This window comes from Typopeltis vanoorti, chromosome 1 (assembly GCF_054136105.1).
Source record: "Typopeltis vanoorti isolate ZY-2024b chromosome 1, IOZ_Tvanoo_1.0, whole genome shotgun sequence".
Taxonomy (NCBI): Eukaryota; Metazoa; Arthropoda; class Arachnida; order Uropygi; family Thelyphonidae; genus Typopeltis; species Typopeltis vanoorti.
In genome coordinates this window covers 131,459,377-131,481,578 of record NC_143549.1, presented here as the reverse complement: position 1 = coordinate 131,481,578, position 22,202 = coordinate 131,459,377, and the positions used below count along the sequence as shown (strand labels likewise).

The 22,202-nt window shown below is 36.4% G+C and overlaps 1 protein-coding gene across 2 annotated transcripts in view; it reads right to left on the bottom strand.

The window, feature by feature from the left end:
- Window positions 1-22,202, bottom strand: part of LOC150110431 (succinate dehydrogenase [ubiquinone] iron-sulfur subunit, mitochondrial-like) — a 163,487-nt gene that overhangs the window by 117,884 nt on the left and 23,401 nt on the right. The window contains exon 2 of one of the 2 annotated variants that reach the window (XM_090393756.1): window positions 16,083-16,186. The exons of the other annotated variant lie outside the window; for it this stretch is intronic. Within the exon in view, the coding sequence (XP_090249882.1) occupies window positions 16,083-16,186 (104 nt within the window). The remainder of the gene's footprint in view (window positions 1-16,082; window positions 16,187-22,202) is intronic. 2 annotated transcript variants of the gene reach the window in all.

The following is a 22,202-nucleotide window of genomic DNA, read 5'->3' as shown; positions in this document are numbered from 1 at the left end:
TATGGTATACTCCAGAATGGACTTAATCCTTAGAGGAGTTGAATAAGTTATTTAATTTTGCAGGCTGCATTTCTGTAGTATTCTGTTCATTTTATCTGATATCCCTTTAATGGAATGGCTATAGTTTTAATGTAATCTAGTTTACTTTTATTATTATGTGGAAAATTTTGAGGTGTGAAGAATTTTGTCGATAGTATTTACTGTAGCCATTTTTTTAGGATAATGGAAATTTTTTAGGAGGGGTGCTTAAGGGTCAAAGCTGTATAACTGAGAGGAGACCTCCACATAGCCTTTAAAGGAATGCGGAGAACCGACCAGGGCTTCTGACCTAATGTCCAATCCTCACCTTCTCGTGGTGCACCCTGTTGGGTATCTACTTTGATACTGAACGAACGAGGATGGGCTGGCAATTTGGGATTTAGCCGACCAAATTGTATTCTTATTGGTTAAACCAAAATAAAAAATGATGGTACAACATGACAAAATTTCATGCCGGCTGGGGCGTCGCCCGGTTAAACAAGGCCCCCGTTGTTTTCGCCAGGGAACCAGGGCGAACAGCGAAAAGTCAGCTACTGGAACAAATCTGAAAACAAACCCCAACTCAACATCACAGTTAAAGATTGGTACTATCAATGTAAGAAGCCTGAATGGCAAAGAAATGGAGCTAGCTGAGGAATTAGATAAGTACCAGATCGACATAATAGGGGTGACTGAAACAAAAAAGACCAAAACTGGTGAGATCTTTCTGAGCAATAAATACAAAATGTTATATTCAGGCAATAACAATCAAGGAAAAGAAGGAGTAGCCATAGTATTCAACACAAAATACGAGGCTAATCTTCTTGAATGGCAGTCAGTCTCAAGTAGAGTAATGTGGGCAAATATGAGAATGGGGAACTGGACAATGAGACTTATTTGTGCCTATGGTCCCACAGAAGGTTCTACTAAGGTAGAAGTGGAGGAATTTTTTGAGGCTTTAGAAAAAGCAACTGACACAATGAAAAAGGAAAAGTTGGTCCTTGTTGGGGATCTAAATAGTAGAGTAGGAAATGATTGTGAGACATACAAAAATATTTTGGGAAAATTTGGAGAAAAGAGCAAAGCTAATAATAATGGCAAATATCTGTTGGATTTCTGCTCAGGACATGGACTGGTTATTACTAACACCATGTTCCAACATAAAAATGTGCACAAATTCACATGGAGAGAAGAGGCTAGGAATAAGAAAAGTCTCATTGACTATGTTATTGTTGATAGTGATGTTTTCTCCCTGGTGCAGGACACCAGAGTGTACAGAGGATTTGAAATTGGAAGTGATCACTATTTAGTCTTGAGCAGGATAAAATTGAATTTCATATTGAAAAGAATAACATGTAAGAAAGTTTTAAAGCGAATAAAAGTTGAGCAGCTCTCAGATGTGAACTGTAGACTAAAATACAGAAATATTATTGAAAAGAAAATGAAAGAGTTTGAGAACAGGAATCAAACCTTGGAGATTCAGTGGCAAACTCTGAAGGAAACATTGATTGATTCTGCCAGAGAGGCATGTGGTGAGGTTGTGTGCAAAGATAAAAAAATCAGAACTCCCTGGTGGACACAGGAAGTTAAAGAGGCAGTGAAGGAAAAGAAGAAAGCATATCAAAAGTTCCTGGCAAATAAGTCAGCTTTTACTCTTACAGAATACAGAGACAAATGTAAGAAAGCTAAACAGTGTGTAAAACTAGCTAAACAAAAGTCATGGGAGGACTTTGGCAAGAATATAGAAAATAAATATCAAGAAGGCGGCAAAATATTCTGGAGGTTGTTGAAGAAGCTTAGGAATGGAGGAAAGAGTGCTGTAAAAGGAATTAGAGATGATAAAGGTGAAATGAAAACAGGAGAAAAAGATATCCTTGAAGTATGGAGTAATTACTTTGAAAAACTGCTAAATGAAACAAGCAGTGATGACAGCACAGTGATAAAAAACACTGACCATGCATGCAGTCAGGAATACATATCCATACTTGAAGTAGAAAAAGCCATCAAAGGCTTGAAATGTGGAAAGGCAGCAGGAGTAGATGATATTCGACCAGAAATGCTGAAGTATGGTGGTATAAGAGTCTTACAGTGGCTGCACTACATAGTTCAGAAAGCCTGGACAGAGGGACAAATTCCCGATGATTGGAGTAGAGCTCTCATAGTACCCATATATAAAAAGGGAAATAAAACTGAATGTGAGAATTACAGAGGTATTTCCCTACTGAGTGTTCCTGGCAAGATCTATGCAAGTATACTTGAGAAACGGTTGAGAAGAATTGTGGAAGAAAAGCTTGGTGAAGAACAAGCTGGATTCAGGCCAAATAGAGGCTGTCAGGATCAGATCTTCACTTTACGACAAATAGTCGAGAAAGCATGGGAATATAACAAAGATCTGTATTTAAGTTTTGTCGATTTGGAAAAGGCATATGACAAGGTGCCAAGAGAGAAGCTATTCAATACGCTGCAGTTATATGGTGTCAATGGGGCATTATATCAAGCAATACTTAGTCTTTATTTGAGTTGTGAGTCAGCAGTTAGAATTGAAGGAAGTACAGGAAGATGGTTTAATGTTAAATCTGGTGTGAGACAAGGATGTACATTATCCCCTCTGTTATTCATTATCTATATGGATCACATTATGAAGGAATGTGGTATTAAACCTGATATCAAAATTGGAGATGTTAACGTCAGCTCTTTGCTTTATGCGGATGATGTTATACTTCTAAATAAATCCGCTACAAGTCTGCAAGATTCTCTGACTAAATTGAATAGCTGTTGTAATAGATATGGTATGAAGGTCAGCAATAAAAAGACAAAGACAATGAAAATAGGCAGAATCATTGAAAATGTCAACTGTGTTGTGAACGGAGAACCTGTGGAACAAGTAAAACATTTCAGCTACTTAGGCACAATTTTTACTGAAGATGGTAAACTAAATATAGAAATAGACAACAGAATCAGCAAAGCTGGTATGGTGGGAAGTCAATTGAATAAATTCATATGGAATAAGAAAGAAATTAGTCGGAACACTAAATTAGCTGTATACAAGACTGTGTTCAAACCAATTTTAACTTATGGATCTGAGAGCTGGGTCAGAAGTAAAACACTTGACCAAAGACTAGAGACCGCAGATATGAGAGTCCTGAGAAAGATTAGAGGCGTGAACAGATGGCATCAATGGCAATATCATATTAAAAATGAGGATATTAGGAAAGAACTTGACATTGTCAGCATCCAGGAATGCGTTAGCAGAGCTAATCTCAGATGGTATGGTCACTTAAATAGAATGGGAGAGGAAAGATTAGCAAAACAAGTGTTCTCTGCCAGGTTGGCAGGAAAACGACCCAGAGGAAGACCAAGATATAGGTGGATTGATACGGTACAAAGTGCCTTAGACGATAGAAATATAAGATCTGATAATGTTGGAGTCTTGACAAGTAACAGACTGATTTGGAGGAAAATTGTAGATAGGAAGTTAGTAATGATGTAATTTTTTCGTGTAGTACTGTCATATCCTGTACACCCCTTGAGGGTACATGGCAGGAATTTGATGATGATGATGATGATGATGATTTTTTTAGGAAGGTACTGCTTTATATATAACTTTATATATATTTTTTTTAATTCATGTTTAAGTGCTTGCTCATTACAGCAAATCTTTAAAGTCCTGTGTTTTAGTGTGTTAATGACACCTAGTTTTTGTGTCATTAACATACTAAATATAGGATGGTGGTAAGAGTTTGTGTATATATTAGTCAGGGTGTGTATGCTTATGGTAAACAGTGAAGGAAAGACTGCCAGAACAAAGATGTGTGACAAGTGTATCTAGAAAAGAAAGTGTGCTCTGACTTTCAATTTCAACTGTGAATTGCATGTGTTTGTGTTATTTGTTTAGGTGGCTGAAGAAAGTATCTAATGTCTGAAGGTGATGGGATCAGATAACAAAAACATTATCGAGGTATCTAAGCCAGACTTTGGGTTTTAAAGTAAAGGAATCTAGAGCACGTTACTCAAAAGTTCCATATAAAAGTTAGCAATTGAGGGGAGAGATGGCAAGCCCATGACTGTGACTTCTCTTTGCAAGTAAAAAGTATTCTCCACACACAAAACAGCCAGTACACTGGCAAAGAGTGCCATGATATCAGGCAGAAATTTATCCTTTTAAAGAAGAATTGTGCCATTTATTGGGACATTTGTGAAAAGGACAGAGACCTAAAAAAAATGATAAATTATTTTATCAAATGTAATGTCCTTAATTTTGTTTACAAAGTGTTGTGTGTTTTTTTTCATATATATATAAGGGGAAGAACCTACCAACTCCAGAGTGCTGATGCTAGTTTCCTGGCCAGATGATAATTGGGACTGTCAATACCTTCAACTATTGGCCAAAATGGTATGTTGGAAAGGCAGCTATTTCTTTACATCACACCAAAATGTTGTACGAGTGCAAATTTAAAGAGGCCTGTGAACCATTGGAGCTGTTGTTGAAGAATAATGTCCATGAGGTTGTTCTGATAGTTGTTCCACAGAACAAGTAAAGATCCTGCTTTACTTGTTCTGTGGTTTTATGTTAATTTTGTAACTATTAGAGTAATTTTCAAAAATATCTTAATTACTATTATGAATTAGTATGGTAGGAAAATCTTATGGATGCATCCAATCCAAATTATGCATATACTGCTGCATTTTTCTTATGATCCTCAAGTAATATTTTTTTAAATAAACCAATTTTGACATTGCCCTATTATAATAGATGAGGATTTGATGATTGTTGAAATAGTGATTTTCCATTGGATGTTTTTATTATTTTATCTGATCACCTTAATTAATCTACCACCTCCACTAGTTAAAGTCTTCACACACTTACAATGGCATTATCCAGATCCACATGTTCACTGGGCATCCACAGATGCCGTATGGTCACTCTGATGCTCGGTGATGTGCCAAACCAGGCCTCGCCATGTAGTCCTGTTGCATGCTTTTCTGGAGGCTTCAACTCTCTGAATATCAGTCACTCCACACACACGCACACGCGCCATCCATCTCAATGACGGTCTACCCCTTCCTCTTTACTGTTCTGAAAAGTCCTCCTTCCATCCTCTTATAGCCTTCTGTAACACCACATCTCAAAAGCAGCTATTTTCTTATCTGACTTCAGATTGTCTGATTGACAATCAGACAATCCAACACCTGTTCTTACCGTGGCTTCTTGCTCCCTGTACAAGTTGGCTATCAACCTGATAGTGTGTTGAGGAAAACCCATTCTTTTCATTACTTCCCACAGTTTCACATGCTGAATAAATTCAAAAGCTTTAGAGTAGTCTAAGAAACACATTACCAGAGGAAGTCTAAATTCTTTATATTTTTCTATGATCTAAGGCAAAGGATCTGATCTCTGGTGCCCTTACCTTTCCTAAAACTTCCTCAGGGAGAGGAAGGAGTTGAGGCAGAGATGTTCCTCGGGGGAATCTCTGCCTCAACTTTGGTCTCAATCCTATTTAGCATGATCTTCAATAAAATTTTGCTTGCATGAGATAGTAAACTAATAATTCTATAGTGCTTGCAAGCCTTCATATCTCCTTTATGTAGTGGTATGAAAACCAGCTTCTTCCAATTTCTAGGCCATGATCCTGTTTCAGATATCCTTGTAATCAATCTATGAAATGCTCTTATCCCTCCATCCCCTGTGGCATTAATTAACTCTGCTGGGATTCCTGAGGCCTTAATTCCATTAAGCTGCTTAACTGCTCTTTCAACTTCATGCCTAAGTGGAGGAGGTTCCAAATCTTAATTTTCCTGGTGAGAGGGCTCCTCTAAATTTTCTTTATCCACTGTATTGTACAGTTTCTCACAGTATTCCTTCCATCTGTTTTTGACTTCCAATTCCTCTGTTAGTAATGCTCCATTCCCGTCTTTGATGATGTTCAATTTGGGCTTAAACTTGTGCTTTAGGTCACAAACAAAAAAAATCTCTCCTTTTTATAATTGTGTCTCCTCATCTGGAATTTTATCTCTTCACATTTATTAGTAGAGAACTTTTCCTTGTCCTGCTTGATAGCTCTTCTGACTTCTCTATGTAATCTCTTATATTCCTTAGTCCCTGCATCTCTTTGTTTTTCCAACCGCCTTCTTTTGATTAGTTCCCATTTTAATCTGATATCTTCTTATTGGTCTCCTGGTCTTCTTATTGGGTTGAGATACTTCTTGGCTGTATCCTATATTATCACCTTGACTCCTTCCCAAAGCATTTCTGGTGAGTTCTCCTCATTCGCCTGAGTTGTCTTCAGCATCACAGCTACTCCCATGATGCTTTGAGTCACCACCTGAGTAAACAACTAGCTTCCCATCCTGTCTTTTGAAGTGACCTTCTCCATTCCATCTGGTCTCTGTAATTCCCAGGATGTCAATTTTATACCTATCCATCTCTTTACAGACAATCTCAAGAGTACCCATCTGTAGACCCCAAACATTCCATGTGCCTATGTAAAATTCCCTTTTAAGATTAATCCTATACAGTCTGTGTTGCTCATTCATGATATCACTGACTTCTGTTGAAGACTGTAATATACTTCTCGAACAGGAGCCTCTGCCTAAGCCCTGAACACAGCTCTGATTATTCTGCATGACAACCGATGCAGCATGAGATGTATTATGAGGCACAACCATATTAGCATTTGGGAGTGAAGTCACCGGAAGAAGAAAGTGGTAGGGTTGCAGAGGCCCTTTCCATATAAGATGAGATGAAATAGCAAAATAGGAAAGATTCACCCCTAGCCTTCGAATACTCTAATAGCATTGGGGAGAAGGAGCAAGAAGAAAAAAAAGAAGGAAAGAAAAAAAGGGGAGGGACCAGTCTACAGATAATATAACAGATGTATATTACATAAAGTAAGGCATGGTCCAGCATCAGATACCTCAGGTTTGCCATGCCCATACTCACTAAAGTGAGCCCTTGAGGCTGTTTTTTTTTTTTTTTTAAATCTGCAAACTGTGTGTATTCTCTAGCTGAATGCCTGTAAGCAGGAAGAAAAACCCTCCTACTTTCCATATGAGATTGGTTAACTCACTTTCAACTGAAAAGATCCATATAAAGATTTGAAGCGCCATCATTTCATAGACTTAAACCCAAACAAGAATATTTGCTGTAGGTTTTACTGTCCATTTTTGTGCTGTGGGATTAAAAGCTCAAGTTTTTGGAAGGGGAAACTATCAGTGTGCAAAAGATGGAAGAACTCAGCAAAATTCTAAAAAAAGCCTATAAAAATTTTGCTCTAATAAGAAATAGAATAAAATCCATAATAGTCTTTCAGGCATTCTAGCAATATGAAAGCAAATGCCATTTCCAAAGAGCCAAATGGGCACCATCTGTCTTTTCATATGTAAATATTAACTTTCATATTCAGGACTAAACAAATTTCTTCTAAAGATATCTCAGTTTGTTCCTTTAACTGCATTTGATGTATAACCTAATAAACTTTTTTTTTTCTCGGTTACAATATCAATTTAATGAAGTAATAACAAATTAATGTAATGCATGTCCTATACCTTAACTAAGCATCTCAGTTCTCATTTCAGAAAATAATTATAAGAATTAAAGGTGTTAGCTGTATTCCCAAATCATAAAGACCGTGCGTTTTCAAGCCAAACTGAAACATTTTCAGAAAACAACAAACCACACCGCTTGGAAAGAAGTGGAACCAATGGACACATCCTCCATGGTCAAAGGTGCATCGTGCCACATTACCATTCCCGTGTTTATGGCCAGCATAAATTGGAGGAATATGATGCCCCAACTCAATGTCCAGTTGAAATGAACTGACAGAGTTTGAAAGAGGCATTGTGATAAGATGCCATGTTGCAGGCCTATCTGTTTGGCAAACTATTGACAAATTGGGCCATCCCAGGTCAACAATCAGTGATACAATACTGAGATGAAAGTGGAGGGAGGCAACTGCAAGTGCTATCCCACAGTGGACAACCCATCATATTAAAAAAAAAATGTGACCGTAGGGTACTACAAAGTATAAAATGTAAAAACTGCCATTTGTCAGCCGACATGCTGAATGTGGAGTTCTGGGCATCGACTAGAACATGAATCTACACAAAACATTTAGCACTGAAGCTCCCAACATGTGTTTTCATGGAGCATCACAATATGCAAGCCCCACATTACCTAAATCAGCATGCAATACTGTTTTCAGTGATGCAAAGAGCATGTACAGTGGGATGTGGAAGCTTGGAAAGCTGTGTTATGGAGCAATGAATCACGCAACACCCTCAACTGAGCAGATGAACAGGTGTGGGTGTGGTGGATTCATGGTGAATATCTTTTACCAAAGCACATAACCACAACTATGAAATTCAAAGGTGGCGGTGTGATCGCATGGTCCTGTTTTCCTGGTTTGGCCTCTGATCTCTGTTGCCACAAACACTGAATTCCAAAAAGTATCTGAACATTCTGAACAATGCAATGGTTCCTACTTTACTGTGTTTCTTTAGAACTGACTATTATCTCTTTCAGCAAGAGAATGCATGTCATAAGGTAAGGCTGCTGCTGTAACTGCATGATTTGTGAACATGAACATCACAAAACTTGAGTGGTGATGTTCATGTTCCCTTGATCTCACTCAACCTTATTGAACATCTGTGAGATGAACTGCAGCATTGGATGAGATCAAGGGATGCCTGCCCGACAACAATCCAGGAAGAATGGTCCAAAATTCCCACTGATTGCTATTGCATGCTTGTGGAAAGTATGTCCCATAGGATTGCTGCAGTCATCACAGTAAAAGGAGATCCAACATAGTATTAAGGTGGGCACCATGGCTGTTTCCTAGCACTATGGTGTCCACTGACTTCTTTCCAAGCAGAGTATATTCACTATAACCAATCAGAATGTCCTGGCCATAGTTTTTATGAGATAGCATTTACTGTTGATATATGAAAAAGTACAAAGAGATTTAAGATCCTTTCTCCAGTCTCCTTACTTTAACAGAAAGGACAGAATAAACTTTTGAATGTTTTTCACAGCTAATTCTATTTCCTCCTAATTTATTTATTATTATTACACAAGTATCTCCATGGAGTCTGAAGACTCACCACAGTAAGGTCTAAGTATTATTATTATTCACACCATACCTATTATATACCTCTTCTGATACGTAATTATTGTCAACACACTCACCACTGCCTCCAGCAATCCAATCCAGTCATTCAGCATTCTTGGAGAATGGTGAATATATAGTTTTACTATATAAGGCACTACTCAGACATCTGAATTTCTGTGCACAGATCTGGTCACCTAGTTATGAGCAATAAGGAAACATTACTAAGAGTGAAAAGGAAAATAAATGACTGTCTCTGGACTATGGAATATTAAGTATGAGGATAGATTAATAGAATGTAGTCTGCAGAGCTTGGCAGATGGGAAAATAGTTGATATAACTGAGACATAAGTTGGTGTGTAGTAGGGTGGGGAGAGTTATTAGATAGATAGATAGAACAAGCACCCTGTGTCTCATCAGCATAGTGCTGTCGATTGTCGACAAACCCACAAAGTGCCGCAGCTGTAAAATTGATGTCAGCGATAAAAAAAGCATAATGTGCTAGTTCTGTGGCTATTCATTATATGCTTCCTGTGCAAAAATAGACAAACTGGTGTACAAGATATTTATCAATCTTAACCAGCCCTTTTTCTGTTCGCTGCACCTCCTGTCTGTAAAATAGCTCCTGAACTTAAGCACACAAATCGAAAACCTCGAACAGCACATCAATGCTAGAAACCAATGTTCAGTGCCACAACGCAAGTTCACCCTTCCCCACAAATGAACTCCGTGACCTAATTGCATCAACAGTGCATGACTCAATGGAGGCCAAAAACAAAAAATTCAACGCCGTTATTTTGACCTTTCCAAAAAAACAGAAAAGCATAAAAGAAGACAATCAAATTAGCAGAAGAAAGCAACATTGATTCTAAAAATATCATCAGGCGCCATCGTTTGGACCCATAAAAGAAAGGAACGAATGAACTTTCCATGCCTCATAAAAGTGATTTGTGACATGCCGACAAGCACATCAAAACTAGTAACAGAAATCAACAAGTTCAAAGACACTTGGCCCCAATCATGCATATGTTCTCCACCAGACCTAATATTTGCACAAAGGGAACAAGGATGCCAGCTTCAAACTTTTGGAAAAAAATCAAAATGGTGACAACAGTTGGATCATTGACTACAGACAAGTTAAATTGGTGCAAAAATCAAGTGATGCCACTAGCAGCCACCATGGAGACCAGTACAGGTTCTGAATAGGAAATGTGCAAGACCCTTGCAGTCAAACATTTGACTCACAAAACTCTACATATCCACTGTAACTTCAACCTTAATAGTGTCCACTACCATCTTCAGTCTACCAAACCTCACCTACTCTTTCTGGCAGAAACTCAAATCCCCTCCACCCCCAACCCAACACTATTCATCTCAACCTTCCAAACTACACACTATTTAACGCCTTTTGACCCAAAGGTGGCATCTGTGCATACATCTGCTCCAACATACCTTGCCAGAGAGAGACCCAACCTAGAATCGCCCAATTCTGACCTTCTTTAGTTGAAAATATCCCTTCCCAACTCAGCCAAATTCATATGCTATCTCTATCACTCCCCTAATGCAACCAACCACTCTGAGCTCTTTAATTTCTTTTCCTTAAAAATTGATTTTCTCCATTCCCACTTTCCCAAAAGCAAAATCATCCTCCTAGGAGATTTTAATGTCTACAACACCAACTGGCTTTCCTCCTCTAGCTGTGCAGATTTTGCAGGCACAGATGTTGAAACATTTGCCATCACAAATGACCTTACACAACTTGTTCAGATGCCAACCAGAATACCCGATAAACTGAACTACTGTTCAAACACCCTAGATATCTTCCTCACTAATGATCCTTCCAAATACACAGTGAATGCAGTGGGCCTCTAGGCAATTTGCTCATCTCCTCCCCCATGTTACATGGGGGAGGCAGTTTGGCATTATAACAGTGCATTGGGTGCCGTATGCACCGGGGGGGGGGGGGGGGGAGAGAACCTCCTTTTCAATTCTTCAAAATTCGAGTCATCAGAATTCAAGGAGAACCGGCCTATCCGTCCGGGGGAGGACTGAGGCATCAGGGGAGAGGATCCCCCTAGTATATATATATATATGTGTAGAAAGTCTTTTACCTTGGGTATAATAAACATTTACTGACCTACACACACACACACACACACACATATATATATATATATTAAAGATACCAAGCTATTTTAAACCTGGTTTTACTCCATTTTACCAGGTTTAAAATAGCTTGGTATCTTTAACATTTATTATACCCAAGGTAAAATACTTTCTATATATATATATATATATATATATATATATATATATATATATATATGTAGGTAAGTAAATGAGGAAAATACTATCTGGTGAAATGAAACTTTGTGGTGATGGTCTCTATTAGGGTTTCTATTACAGGAATTTTAAGATGAAAATTTTTGTTTCAAGTCCTGGAAAAAATAGCTCAAGACCTTCATAAAATTAAATTTGCAAATCTGAAACAAAGTATCAAATTTATTATCATTTTAAAGATAATAAAATGAGTATTGTATTAAAATAGATTATAGATGATTATTAAAATTTTATTACAAATTATTGAAACTATTTAGTGAGTGCAATAAATATTTCATACATCAACTTTTGTTTCTTTTAAGCATATTACCATAATATTATTACAGTATGAACACAATCAAGTGCTTTTGGTTTATTTTGATGTACAGCCAAAGCAACTCGGGCTATAAGGCTCATGTATTATGTCTGCTAATTTGATTGAAAGTTTTTCACTTGGTTATACTATAAATCAAAGATGCCAAGAAATTATATTCTTGGTTTAATCCTTTATCCAAGTGTAAGCAAATAAAAATTTGCACATGAAGTAACATCACAATTGATATTCTTTGTTTAATCCTTTATCCAAGTGTAAGTAAATAAAAATCTTTCAAACATCTCTCTCTAATCCTGAGTATTTTAGTAAAAAGGTGTGGCATCTTTTGGCTACTTGTATATGGGAATATGACTTCTACATTACTTCAACCTTGGTATCACTTCTGGGTCTGGCTCCCAGTGATGCGACTTCAATAGAGGTAGAAACCAGTCTGGGTAGTGGTCCTTCCCATAATGCATAGCATTATACATGTCCATAAAGATGTGTATTGCATTATAGGATACTAAGGCAATCAATGTGAAGCCATTAGCCCAGTCATGATGTTACTTCTACCGCAAAATTTTATTTGGTTAACACTTGGATAAAGGATTAAACCAAGAATATAATTTCTTGGCATCTTTAATTTGTCTGTTAATTGCATACGTTCTAATGGCCGGTTTGCTTGCTTTGCAGGATGAACAACTAGAGTTAACTGTAGGAAAAACCTTACCACCTCTATATGAGAACTAGCTAACTCACCTTCAGTTGAAAAGTCCTGATAAGTTTTTCACATTCCAGGCAGGATTAGAACCCATGCCTTTCCAACCAAAGGGCAATGAAACACTGAGCTACAGAGGCCCTATAAATCACAATGCAATGAAAGAGCAACACACACACACACACGTTTTTATTAAATTTAACTTTCCCAAGTCATTAACAGAACTATTCCTCTTATCAAATTGATTGAAAAAATCAAGAAGTGGAAGAATTCATCATAACTAATTAATAATGGTATCACTTATGTTAATTTAAATCTTTTTAGTTGTAGAATTTTCAGCTGTTTCATAGCCATTTTCAATAGGATTATAGGATTATAGGAAACAGGAAAACAATCAAAAAAAGAGAATATCAATTCAATTTGAAAGCAAATGATATTATATGCACTATTATCTGCAGGAGAATACTCCATATACATTAACAGATATCCAAAATAATTATAATTAAAAATAATTTTACTAATTTATTTTAATATAAACAATTTATTTCATTTTAATTATTTTTGAATATTTATCAAAGCAAAAGCTGTTCTCCTGCAGCCGATAGTGCATATAATATTACATGCTTTCAATTCAAATTAATGTTCCCTTTTTTATATTGTTTTCCTATAATCATACTGGAAATGGCTATGAAACAGCCGAAAATTCTACAAATAAAAAGATTTAAATTAATGTAAGTGATTCCATTATTAATTAGTTATAATGTATCCCTCAGGTCATTAGTTTTGTTAGTTAAACGAGAACAAAAAAAGAAATAAATCACTTGCTATCAAAATAATCAAAACAGAATTTAGTATCTAAGAATCAACTGAAAAAAGAACAAATAGTTTAATGATGTAAAAGTGAAAGAATCTTTAGTGGCAAGCAATTTTGTCAATAAAATATGAAGTCAACTAACTGATGAAGCCATAAATGATGTCATATTTTTAAAAACTTATTTTGCAAATGAAAAACTGAATTACATGTCCTTTTTGTACTTTTCATATCATTACATATCTCAAAATTATTTTGTTTGCATCTGATATATGTTAATTTTCATAGATGTTTCAGTTATATGTAATTAAAAATAAATATACTTTTTTTGTTAGGTTTTGTTTACTTTATGCTTAAATTTTTACCTCATATACACTGATTCAAAATAAAATTTGTTATATATATTTTTTTTTAATTTTAAACCTTCATTTTATTCACTGCATAAATGTATGAATGGTAATAAATGTAAAAATAGCTATAATGGAATATAATAAATATATTTAAAAAATCATTGTTATGAGCAAAATTGTATAGTCCTGAAATTTCATAGGACTTGGAGGGAGGGAGGGAGTGTCCCATCTAAGAAACAGCAAAAAGAGATTCAAACTATCATTGCTTGCTAGGTGTAAGACTCAGCAATTGGAGTGAAAACAGTAATATTACTGTAATAATTTGTTAAATTTACCAATATCGGTAAACAGCATTAGGTAAACACGAAACTAGAAATACTACCAACGCTTCCAAAAAAAAAAAAAAAAAATGCACACACTAATGAGAGATCTAAGTATATGAATATAACTACTGTAATTGAATGTGCACAAGAATATATACCACACAGATTAATTTATTATTTTCTTGGCCTCTTAAGAGTCAAACTCATCATGAGAAGATGAGTAACATCATAACACTGCTTGCATGTTACCACACTTTTTGAAGGAAAGTTGGAATGGTTTAAAGCAGATGGATTGCATTTGAATGGGTTTGGTGTTGGGTATTTAGAAAGGCTACCATTTCTGAGAAGGCAGAGTCAAGAAGTTGATGTAGTAAATGATCACAATGTACTTGTGAAGCACAATAGCACAACTAAATAGATTGTATGACAGGAGGAAGATGAATATGAGGTTGCAGTAGCACAAGGTGATGGAATGCATAAAGGTGAGGATGAGACAGGTAGGAATGCAAATCAGAGTCAAAATCAGGGAAACAGGAGTTGTCAGACCAAAGAGAAAGGTGTAATACAGCAGCTAGAATAAAGAATGTTGGTGCTGGCAGAATGGAGACACATGGATTGTTACGTTTATACACAAATCTAAGGAGTATTTGAAACAAGAGAACTGAGTTTTGCAGTGATTGAGTCAGTATGACCAAACATAATTGGAATAAGTGAAATTTGGTTGTCTGAAGAGGATGTGATGTTCGGAATAGAAATAAAAGGATATATAATTTTCCGGAAGGATAGACATGTGAAAAGAGGAGGGGGGGGAGTACTGTTAATGATTGCAGAGGAATTGTGTCCACAAAGTGTGGAAGTTGATAGTGCATGCAGAGATTTTGAATCTGTCTGGTGTGAAGTTGAAATTAACAGGCTAGTATATCTAATAGGATGCTGTTATAGGTCAGGGAATGTGAAGAATACTGATTGTGAAATGTTTAGGCAAATTGGTTGAGTATGAAAATGGGAGACTTTAATTACAAGAATATAGAATGGAAAGAGGAGGTAGTGTATGGGAACAATGAGATTGAGTTGTTATTTCTGAACGAAAAATATCTTAAGCAGCATGTGATTGAAGCAACTATAGGCTTTAATGTTTAGGATTTGGCGATAACTTCGTAAGATGTAGTTGTTAATGAAGTGTTGACAGTGCTACCAGTTGGCGTGAGTGATCATGAGGTACTTGTTTGAGAAGTGATGAAACAAGAAAAGATTACTGCCAAAAATGTGAAAGTATAAAATCAGTCAACTCGTCAAAGATATAATATAGAAAAATTAAAAGATCCCCAAATAAATATACTATATAAAAACAAATTAAAACAAATTTTTAAAACAAGCTTCAAGAAATATAATAGTATCGAATCTAAAACCAAATACTTCTCACAAAAGATAACTGAGACAGCTGAAGAAATCCTTGGATACAAAAGGAAAATAAATAAACCATGGATAACCAAAAATATTTTGGACCTATGTGACGAAAGAAGATATTTGAAATCTTATATTAATAGTGGTGATAATAGAGAACAATATAAAAATATTACTAAGATTATTAAAAAAGAAATCAAACATGCTAGAAACTTATGGATATTGGATGAATGCAAAAATATAGAAGAGGACTTAAATAAAAATAATTCTAAAAGTGCTTTTCAAATTATCAATAAGTTAACCAAACCTTTTACCGCAATTAATTGGAGCATAGAAGATGAAGATGGAACTCCTATCACAGATAACCAGAAAATAGTTGATAGATGGAAATGTTACGCAACCAAGCTTTTTCAAAAGGGCCCTCAACTGACTGATGATATTTTGGAAGGAATTTTGTCCAATATTAAAAGAAGTTATTGCAGCAGTTAGCTCCTCAAAAATAGGAAAATCACCAGGAAGTGATGGTGTCACAGTGGAACTGATATGCGAAGGAGGTGACATCATCATAGACACCTAAATTTATTCCAGGACATATGGAACACAGAGACTTGGCCCTCTGATTGGCAGACTTCTGTCCTTGTACCTATTCTTAAAAAGGGAAACAGCAATAAATGTAGCAACTATAGAACAATAAGTTGGCGGACTAAGAATAAATAACTTACGTTTTGCTGACGATATTGATCTTCTGGCAGAAAGTGAAGAAGAATTACAAGAGATAACCAGCCGTGTTTTCGGAACATTAAAAAAATATGGATTATACATAAACCTACAAAAAACAAAAACAATGATAACCTCAAAATCAGACATTGAATTCTTAAAGATACAAATTGGCAATAAGCAAATTGAGAATGCAAAGAGGTTCACTTATCTAGGAAGCACGTTGAGTCAAGATGGTCGTTCAAAAACTGACATTAAATACCGAATTGCTAAAACAACTGTGGCCCTACAAAAGTTAAAACCATTGTGGGGAGATAACAGAATAGCAATCACAACCAGACTAAGACTAATTGACACCTTGGTGAATTCTGTCCTCTTGTATGGTTGTGAGGCCTGGACTTTATTGAAAGAAGATGAGAGGAGACTCCTGTCTTTCGAAATGAAAATTTACAGAAGACTTTTGAGAATCCCCTATACCGCTCACGAAACCAATGAAAATGTCCGAAAACTGATTGATTCAATAGATGGGAGAAAAAGGAAAAATATTCTGACAGTCATCAGAAGAAGACAGATGAAATGGTTCGGACATGTGGAGAGGGTTAATGGCATTCCAAAGCAAGCACTAGAAGGAATCATTCTGGGATCTAGGGTGAGGGGCTGACCTCGATTAAAATGGACTGATAACATCAAAAAATGGACAAATTCCTCCCTTTCTCAACTGACATCAAGAACAAGAAACCGAGACGACTGGGGGAGGCTAGTAAAAAGTATCACCTACCAGCCATGAATGACCTAACGGTTCATTTCGGACTACGGGAGAAGAAGAATAAAATGGGTAATTATACGAAGTCAGCATCAGTACGTTTAGTAGATGAGCTGAGCGGAAAAGATGTTGACAATGCATGGAATGTCACAAGGCAGTATCTGACAAAAGCAATGTATGATTGCATACCAAGGGTTAAGCGAGTAAGAGCAGGAGTGAAATGGATGAAGAGTGAAATCAAGCAAGCTTTGATGGAAAAGAAAATGTTTTGGAAGAATACAAGACAGTTGGTGGTGATCCAATCCATGAAGAGTATAAAAGTGCAGGCTAGAAAGGTGACGATCATGGTAAAGAAAGAAAATGTGCAGTATAAGAGGAGATTGGTTGGTCAGGCCAAGGTTAACTCAAGGGAATTTTTCCGTCATTCTGCTGCTATGGAGAGTCATGGCAGCAGAATAACAGTTACAAAGGATATGGTGGAGTTATTGAACGAGCACTTTATCAGCACATATCACACTGGTGTAAATGATGTAGTGCAATATATAAAAGGGAGGCAAGCATCAGGAGAGCTGGAAATGAAAGAATCAGAGGTGTATCAGGTGTTGAGTTAGATGTTAATAATGCTGTGGGAATGGATGACATATCACCACATACTCTTAAGGAATGTGCACCACAGTTGGGGTTATTTAATGAAATTTTGCAGTGACTGGGTTCCAAAGGAGTGGAAAGAAGGCAAAAGGGTACCACTCCACAAGCATGGTTCTAGGACAGAAGTTTACAATAATAGACCAGCTTGTATAACTGCAGTTGTGGTCAAGATGTTGAAGAGATTGGTTAGGAATAGAATACAGGATTGAGTTAATGGACATAGTCTTTATTATGGTCAGCATGGATTTGTAAAGAGTAGGTCCTTTAGCAATTTACTTGCATTTTATGATAAGGTAACGAGTGTGTTAGATAAGGGAGAATCATATACAGTGATATTCTTGGACTTTGCAAAAGCGTTTGATAGATTACCACATAAGTTGGTGAACAAGCTGCAGAGGATGGGAATAGATAGTATATTGGTTAGATGGATTGGAGATTTGGCTCTCTGAACGATACCAGCAGGTTGTATATGATGAAGCAGTGTCTCAAAAAAAGGGGAGAAACTAGTGGTGTGCCCCAGGGGTTCTGTTCTTGGGCACCTGCTGTTTAACTTGTTTGTAAACAATGTATCATGTAAACTGACTAGTGATCTTCAGTTGTTTGCTGCTGATGAGGCAAAGTTGGAGACAATTATAAGTAGCACTGCTGATGGTAATTCTCTTTAGCAAGATTTGAATAGACTTTTGACTTGGATAAAGGAGAAATATAATATGTGTACTATATCGACAGTGCCATACTTCAGGAAGGGGATGAGATTCGAGATTTGGGAGTGATGGATGACAGACTGAAGTTTAGAGAGCATACTGCTAGTGTTGCAAAGGCTGCACATCATAATGCTGCTATGATAAGTAGTTCTCTAACATGTAGGGATAAGGAAGTGGTTGTGCCATGTATAAAGCACTGGTCTGACCACACTTAGACTATCGTGCTCAAATCTGGTCACCTGGTTTTCAGTGTGATATGGAAACATTGGAGAGGCTCCAGAGACAAGTGACTAAGACTATATCAGGACTTTGGAATGCTGACTATGGAGAGAGAGAGAGAGGGGTTGAAGAAATGTGGATTGCAGAGTTTAGTGGATAGGAGGAAAAGAGGTGATATGATAGATATATTTAAGCTATTAGGAGGATGTTATCGGATTAATCCAGATGAGATTATAAAAAGAGTAAAAGGTGAGAGGGGAAAAAACCAGAGGCAATTCCTGGAAGTTATGTAAGAGTGTGGTGAAGAGGGGTGTGACGAGCACTTTTTTTACATGGAAAATTGTCAGTGAATGGAATGCATTACCAGAATGTATTGTTAACACAAGAAGTGTTAAGGATTTTAAGAGTCAGTGTGATAAATATGTTGTCAGTTGACTGAACTTCCCACGACGAGTCTCATGGAGAGTACAATAACAATAATATTCCTGCCCATCTATTCATGAATTCTGCTTTTTTGCCAACTTTTTTCTAATATCTTAATTCCCCACCCCTCTCTGAGATACTGATTGGTCTATAACTTGCTACTTCAGTCTTGGAGCCTCCTTTGTTCAACGAAACTATTTTGCCCTTTTTCCAATCCCCTAGGACTTTTCAAAGCTGAGATTAAATAGATAGGATATCAGTTCAGTTAGTGAAGCTGATATCCTATCTAATTTCATATTTTCATTAATGTTCTGCAATATCCCAAGCACTTTCAATTCATCTAACTCCATTTCACTCAAAACATCTCATTTTTCTGACTTTGTGCTTCCACACTTTCAGTGATCTCTCCTCTTTCTCTCTCTCTTTGCTTTTTCACTTCAACTTTCATATCTTCTCATACCACATTTTTTCAATTATCATGTCATTCATACCTGAAAAAACAATCAACTTTTTTTACCTTACTTCTTTGAATCTGTACACCCTCATAATTTTCACACCTGGGAAACAAGGTTTAGTCATGCTCTCATTAAGATAGTAACGAGTGTTGCTAATGATGAGAAGGACTGATTCCTATAAAAGCAGTGATCCAAAATAAGAGGCACAGTAACTTGGAAAATAGCAATTTCAAGGATGGGTATGAAAGGGTGACTACGAAGATGAAATAAAATGTCATTTTGCTACAGTAGAGAATTTAGAGGTACACTGAAAATTTGTTTGTCTAAGTGAGAACCTCAGCAGCTCAGCTGGTTTCAACAGAGCCCTCTGGTTTGAAAGACTTAGTTTGAATCCCATCTATGATAGGATGTATTTCCGTGTTCAAAGTTCCATAGATGTTTAACATGGAAATCTTTATGGAAAAACTGCCAGCAAAGACGAAAGCCTTCAACGAGGTATGTATTAAACATGCTAAATTCCTTAATAGCCAGGACAATAGTCTAATTCCTATTTGTGTAAGGATTAAACAAGACTTCCAAGAATTCAGAATATACACAAAGGCTAGCCTACCATTGAACTAGAGAATCATCAGCTTGTAAATAATTCATTTTAGTAATAAATATTTATTTGCATTCCAGTAAATGTAGTTTTCTGTTCCAGAAACTTCAACTTAATAATATGACATGAAGAACTTTTATTAGTGCTTTTCAATTAAAGGTAAGTTAACCAGTCTCATATGGAAGTGGTGGTGGAGGGGGGGAGGGGGGGGTCTCCTGGAAACTCTGGTTTTTCATCCTTCAAAACAAGCAAACCAGCTCCATGAACACACACATCCACAGACATAAAAAAAAAAAAAAAATACTCATCCTTAGAGGAATGCAGCAGAGGAGTAGCAAGCTTGCTGCATTAAATTGTCTAACACCCTTAATTAGGGAACTCAATCCACCTTATAAGGGCAAGTTTTGGATTAATTTGATGGAAGCGAAAGTAGGCAAGTCTGATTAATTTCAATGTGATGAATCTGAATATGAGCTTCAAATTGCCCTGTCACTCCCCACTTGTTTAACCAGGTAATGATCCAAGCCACCATGAAAACTCATGTTATCCCATCATATGTATTTCTGGTTTAAGCCAATAGAGAACAATTGGGTCAGCTAAGTCCCAAATTCCCAGCCCATCTTCTTTGTTCAGTATCCAATGGATGCCTGGGTACTGAATAAACCTAGGTAATGGGGCACACCACGTAAAGGTGAGGATTGAACATTATGCTACAAGACCCAGTTCGTTTCAGGAAAAACAGATGAAGAAGAAATAGTTGAATTACCGAGTGAATATTTTGCTAAAGCCTATCAGAGTAGAAATTACATAGCACTGACACATACTGTTATCCTGTCAGGTGTCATGAGCATCTAGGAAGTAGACTATTATGGACTTCTACCTAAGATCCATAATTTGCAGTAGAAAGATAAGATGCTGAGGCTCTAATCACTTCCATCTCAGACTAATCCAATGTTGGTAGATGTGTGTTCACACGACCAGTTTGCCTATTTAAAAGACAAAAATCCCCCGCATTTCTGGGAGAAGAAACCCTTCTGCCCCCGTATGAAGACCGGTTCACCTTCTGAAAAACCCTGATAAAGGCTTCTCATGTCATAGATAGGATTCAAAGCAAGGTCTCTGTCAAAATCAACTGTGCTACAGATTCAACACTGTTATACAGAAGGCTTAAATCGTTATCTTGTTAACTCATCTAGTAAACTTATAATTAAATGGAATTATAAAAAATTCCATTTAAAAAATTATAAAAGAATGACAGTTTAATACTCCCAGTATTTTGTTTGTATCACAGAAACTTCAGTGTAATTGCACAGAGACAACAAACTGGTTAGGGGTTCAAATCAGAGAGAGAGCCTTATAGGTGCTTACTTGCAGATGGAGATTGGGTAGGATGCCTTAAAATTATTCCCCATATGCATTTTTGTCAGCATGTTCAAGGGAAGTTGCAGATTCAAGTCATGTTTAAACTTGCCGTAATGACTTTTTCTAGACCGAGAAGAGGAAGCTTTAAAACTGTTTCTCACATCTTCAGCTTTATACTATGATGTTTATTTACATTAAGGTGATATTTAAGAATGTCTACATAATCTAGAAAAGTCATCACAAAAATGCTAGTGGTATCTTCCAATCAGGGGCAGCTCGTGCATAGGCACTGCGAAACTGCAGCACCCCAATTTTTCTCGATATATAAATATATTTATTAATTTATTTATATTTGCTTGTAATATTTAATTTTATCATCAACAATCCTATACAATTCTCTTATTTTGTATAAAAAATAATAAAAATCCATCTTGTAGTACTTAGGAGGGTGAAGGACACTAGCAGCACTGTGTTTACCACAGTATCATATTGCTACGCGGCAAGCATATGCACATCATAGTGAGATGCGAGCTATTAGCGTAATGTGGCACTGTCCATTGCGCAGTTCCACCGTTGTTTATATGCAGTTTGCACCAGTAGTAGAGTGTTTGTAGTGCTATCGTGTTTACCCTGTCTCTTTAAATATTTGGACATTACAATTTAAGGATTTAATTGTAATGTCCAAAAATTGTAAATCCATTCCTTTAATTACAATTAAAGGAATGGGTCTTATTTTAAGTAATTTTGAATTATACTAAACTGTATAATTTTATCGATAATAAACAGTATTTTTTCATAAAACAAAACAAGAAGAACATATTTGATTTTTAAGTAATTTTGAATTATACCAAACTGTATAATTTTATCGATAATAAACAATATTTTAGGGCTAAATGGCCTCACCTACTCCCGTATACGGGAATAAAAAGGCGTTAGCTGATTTTTTTTTTTTA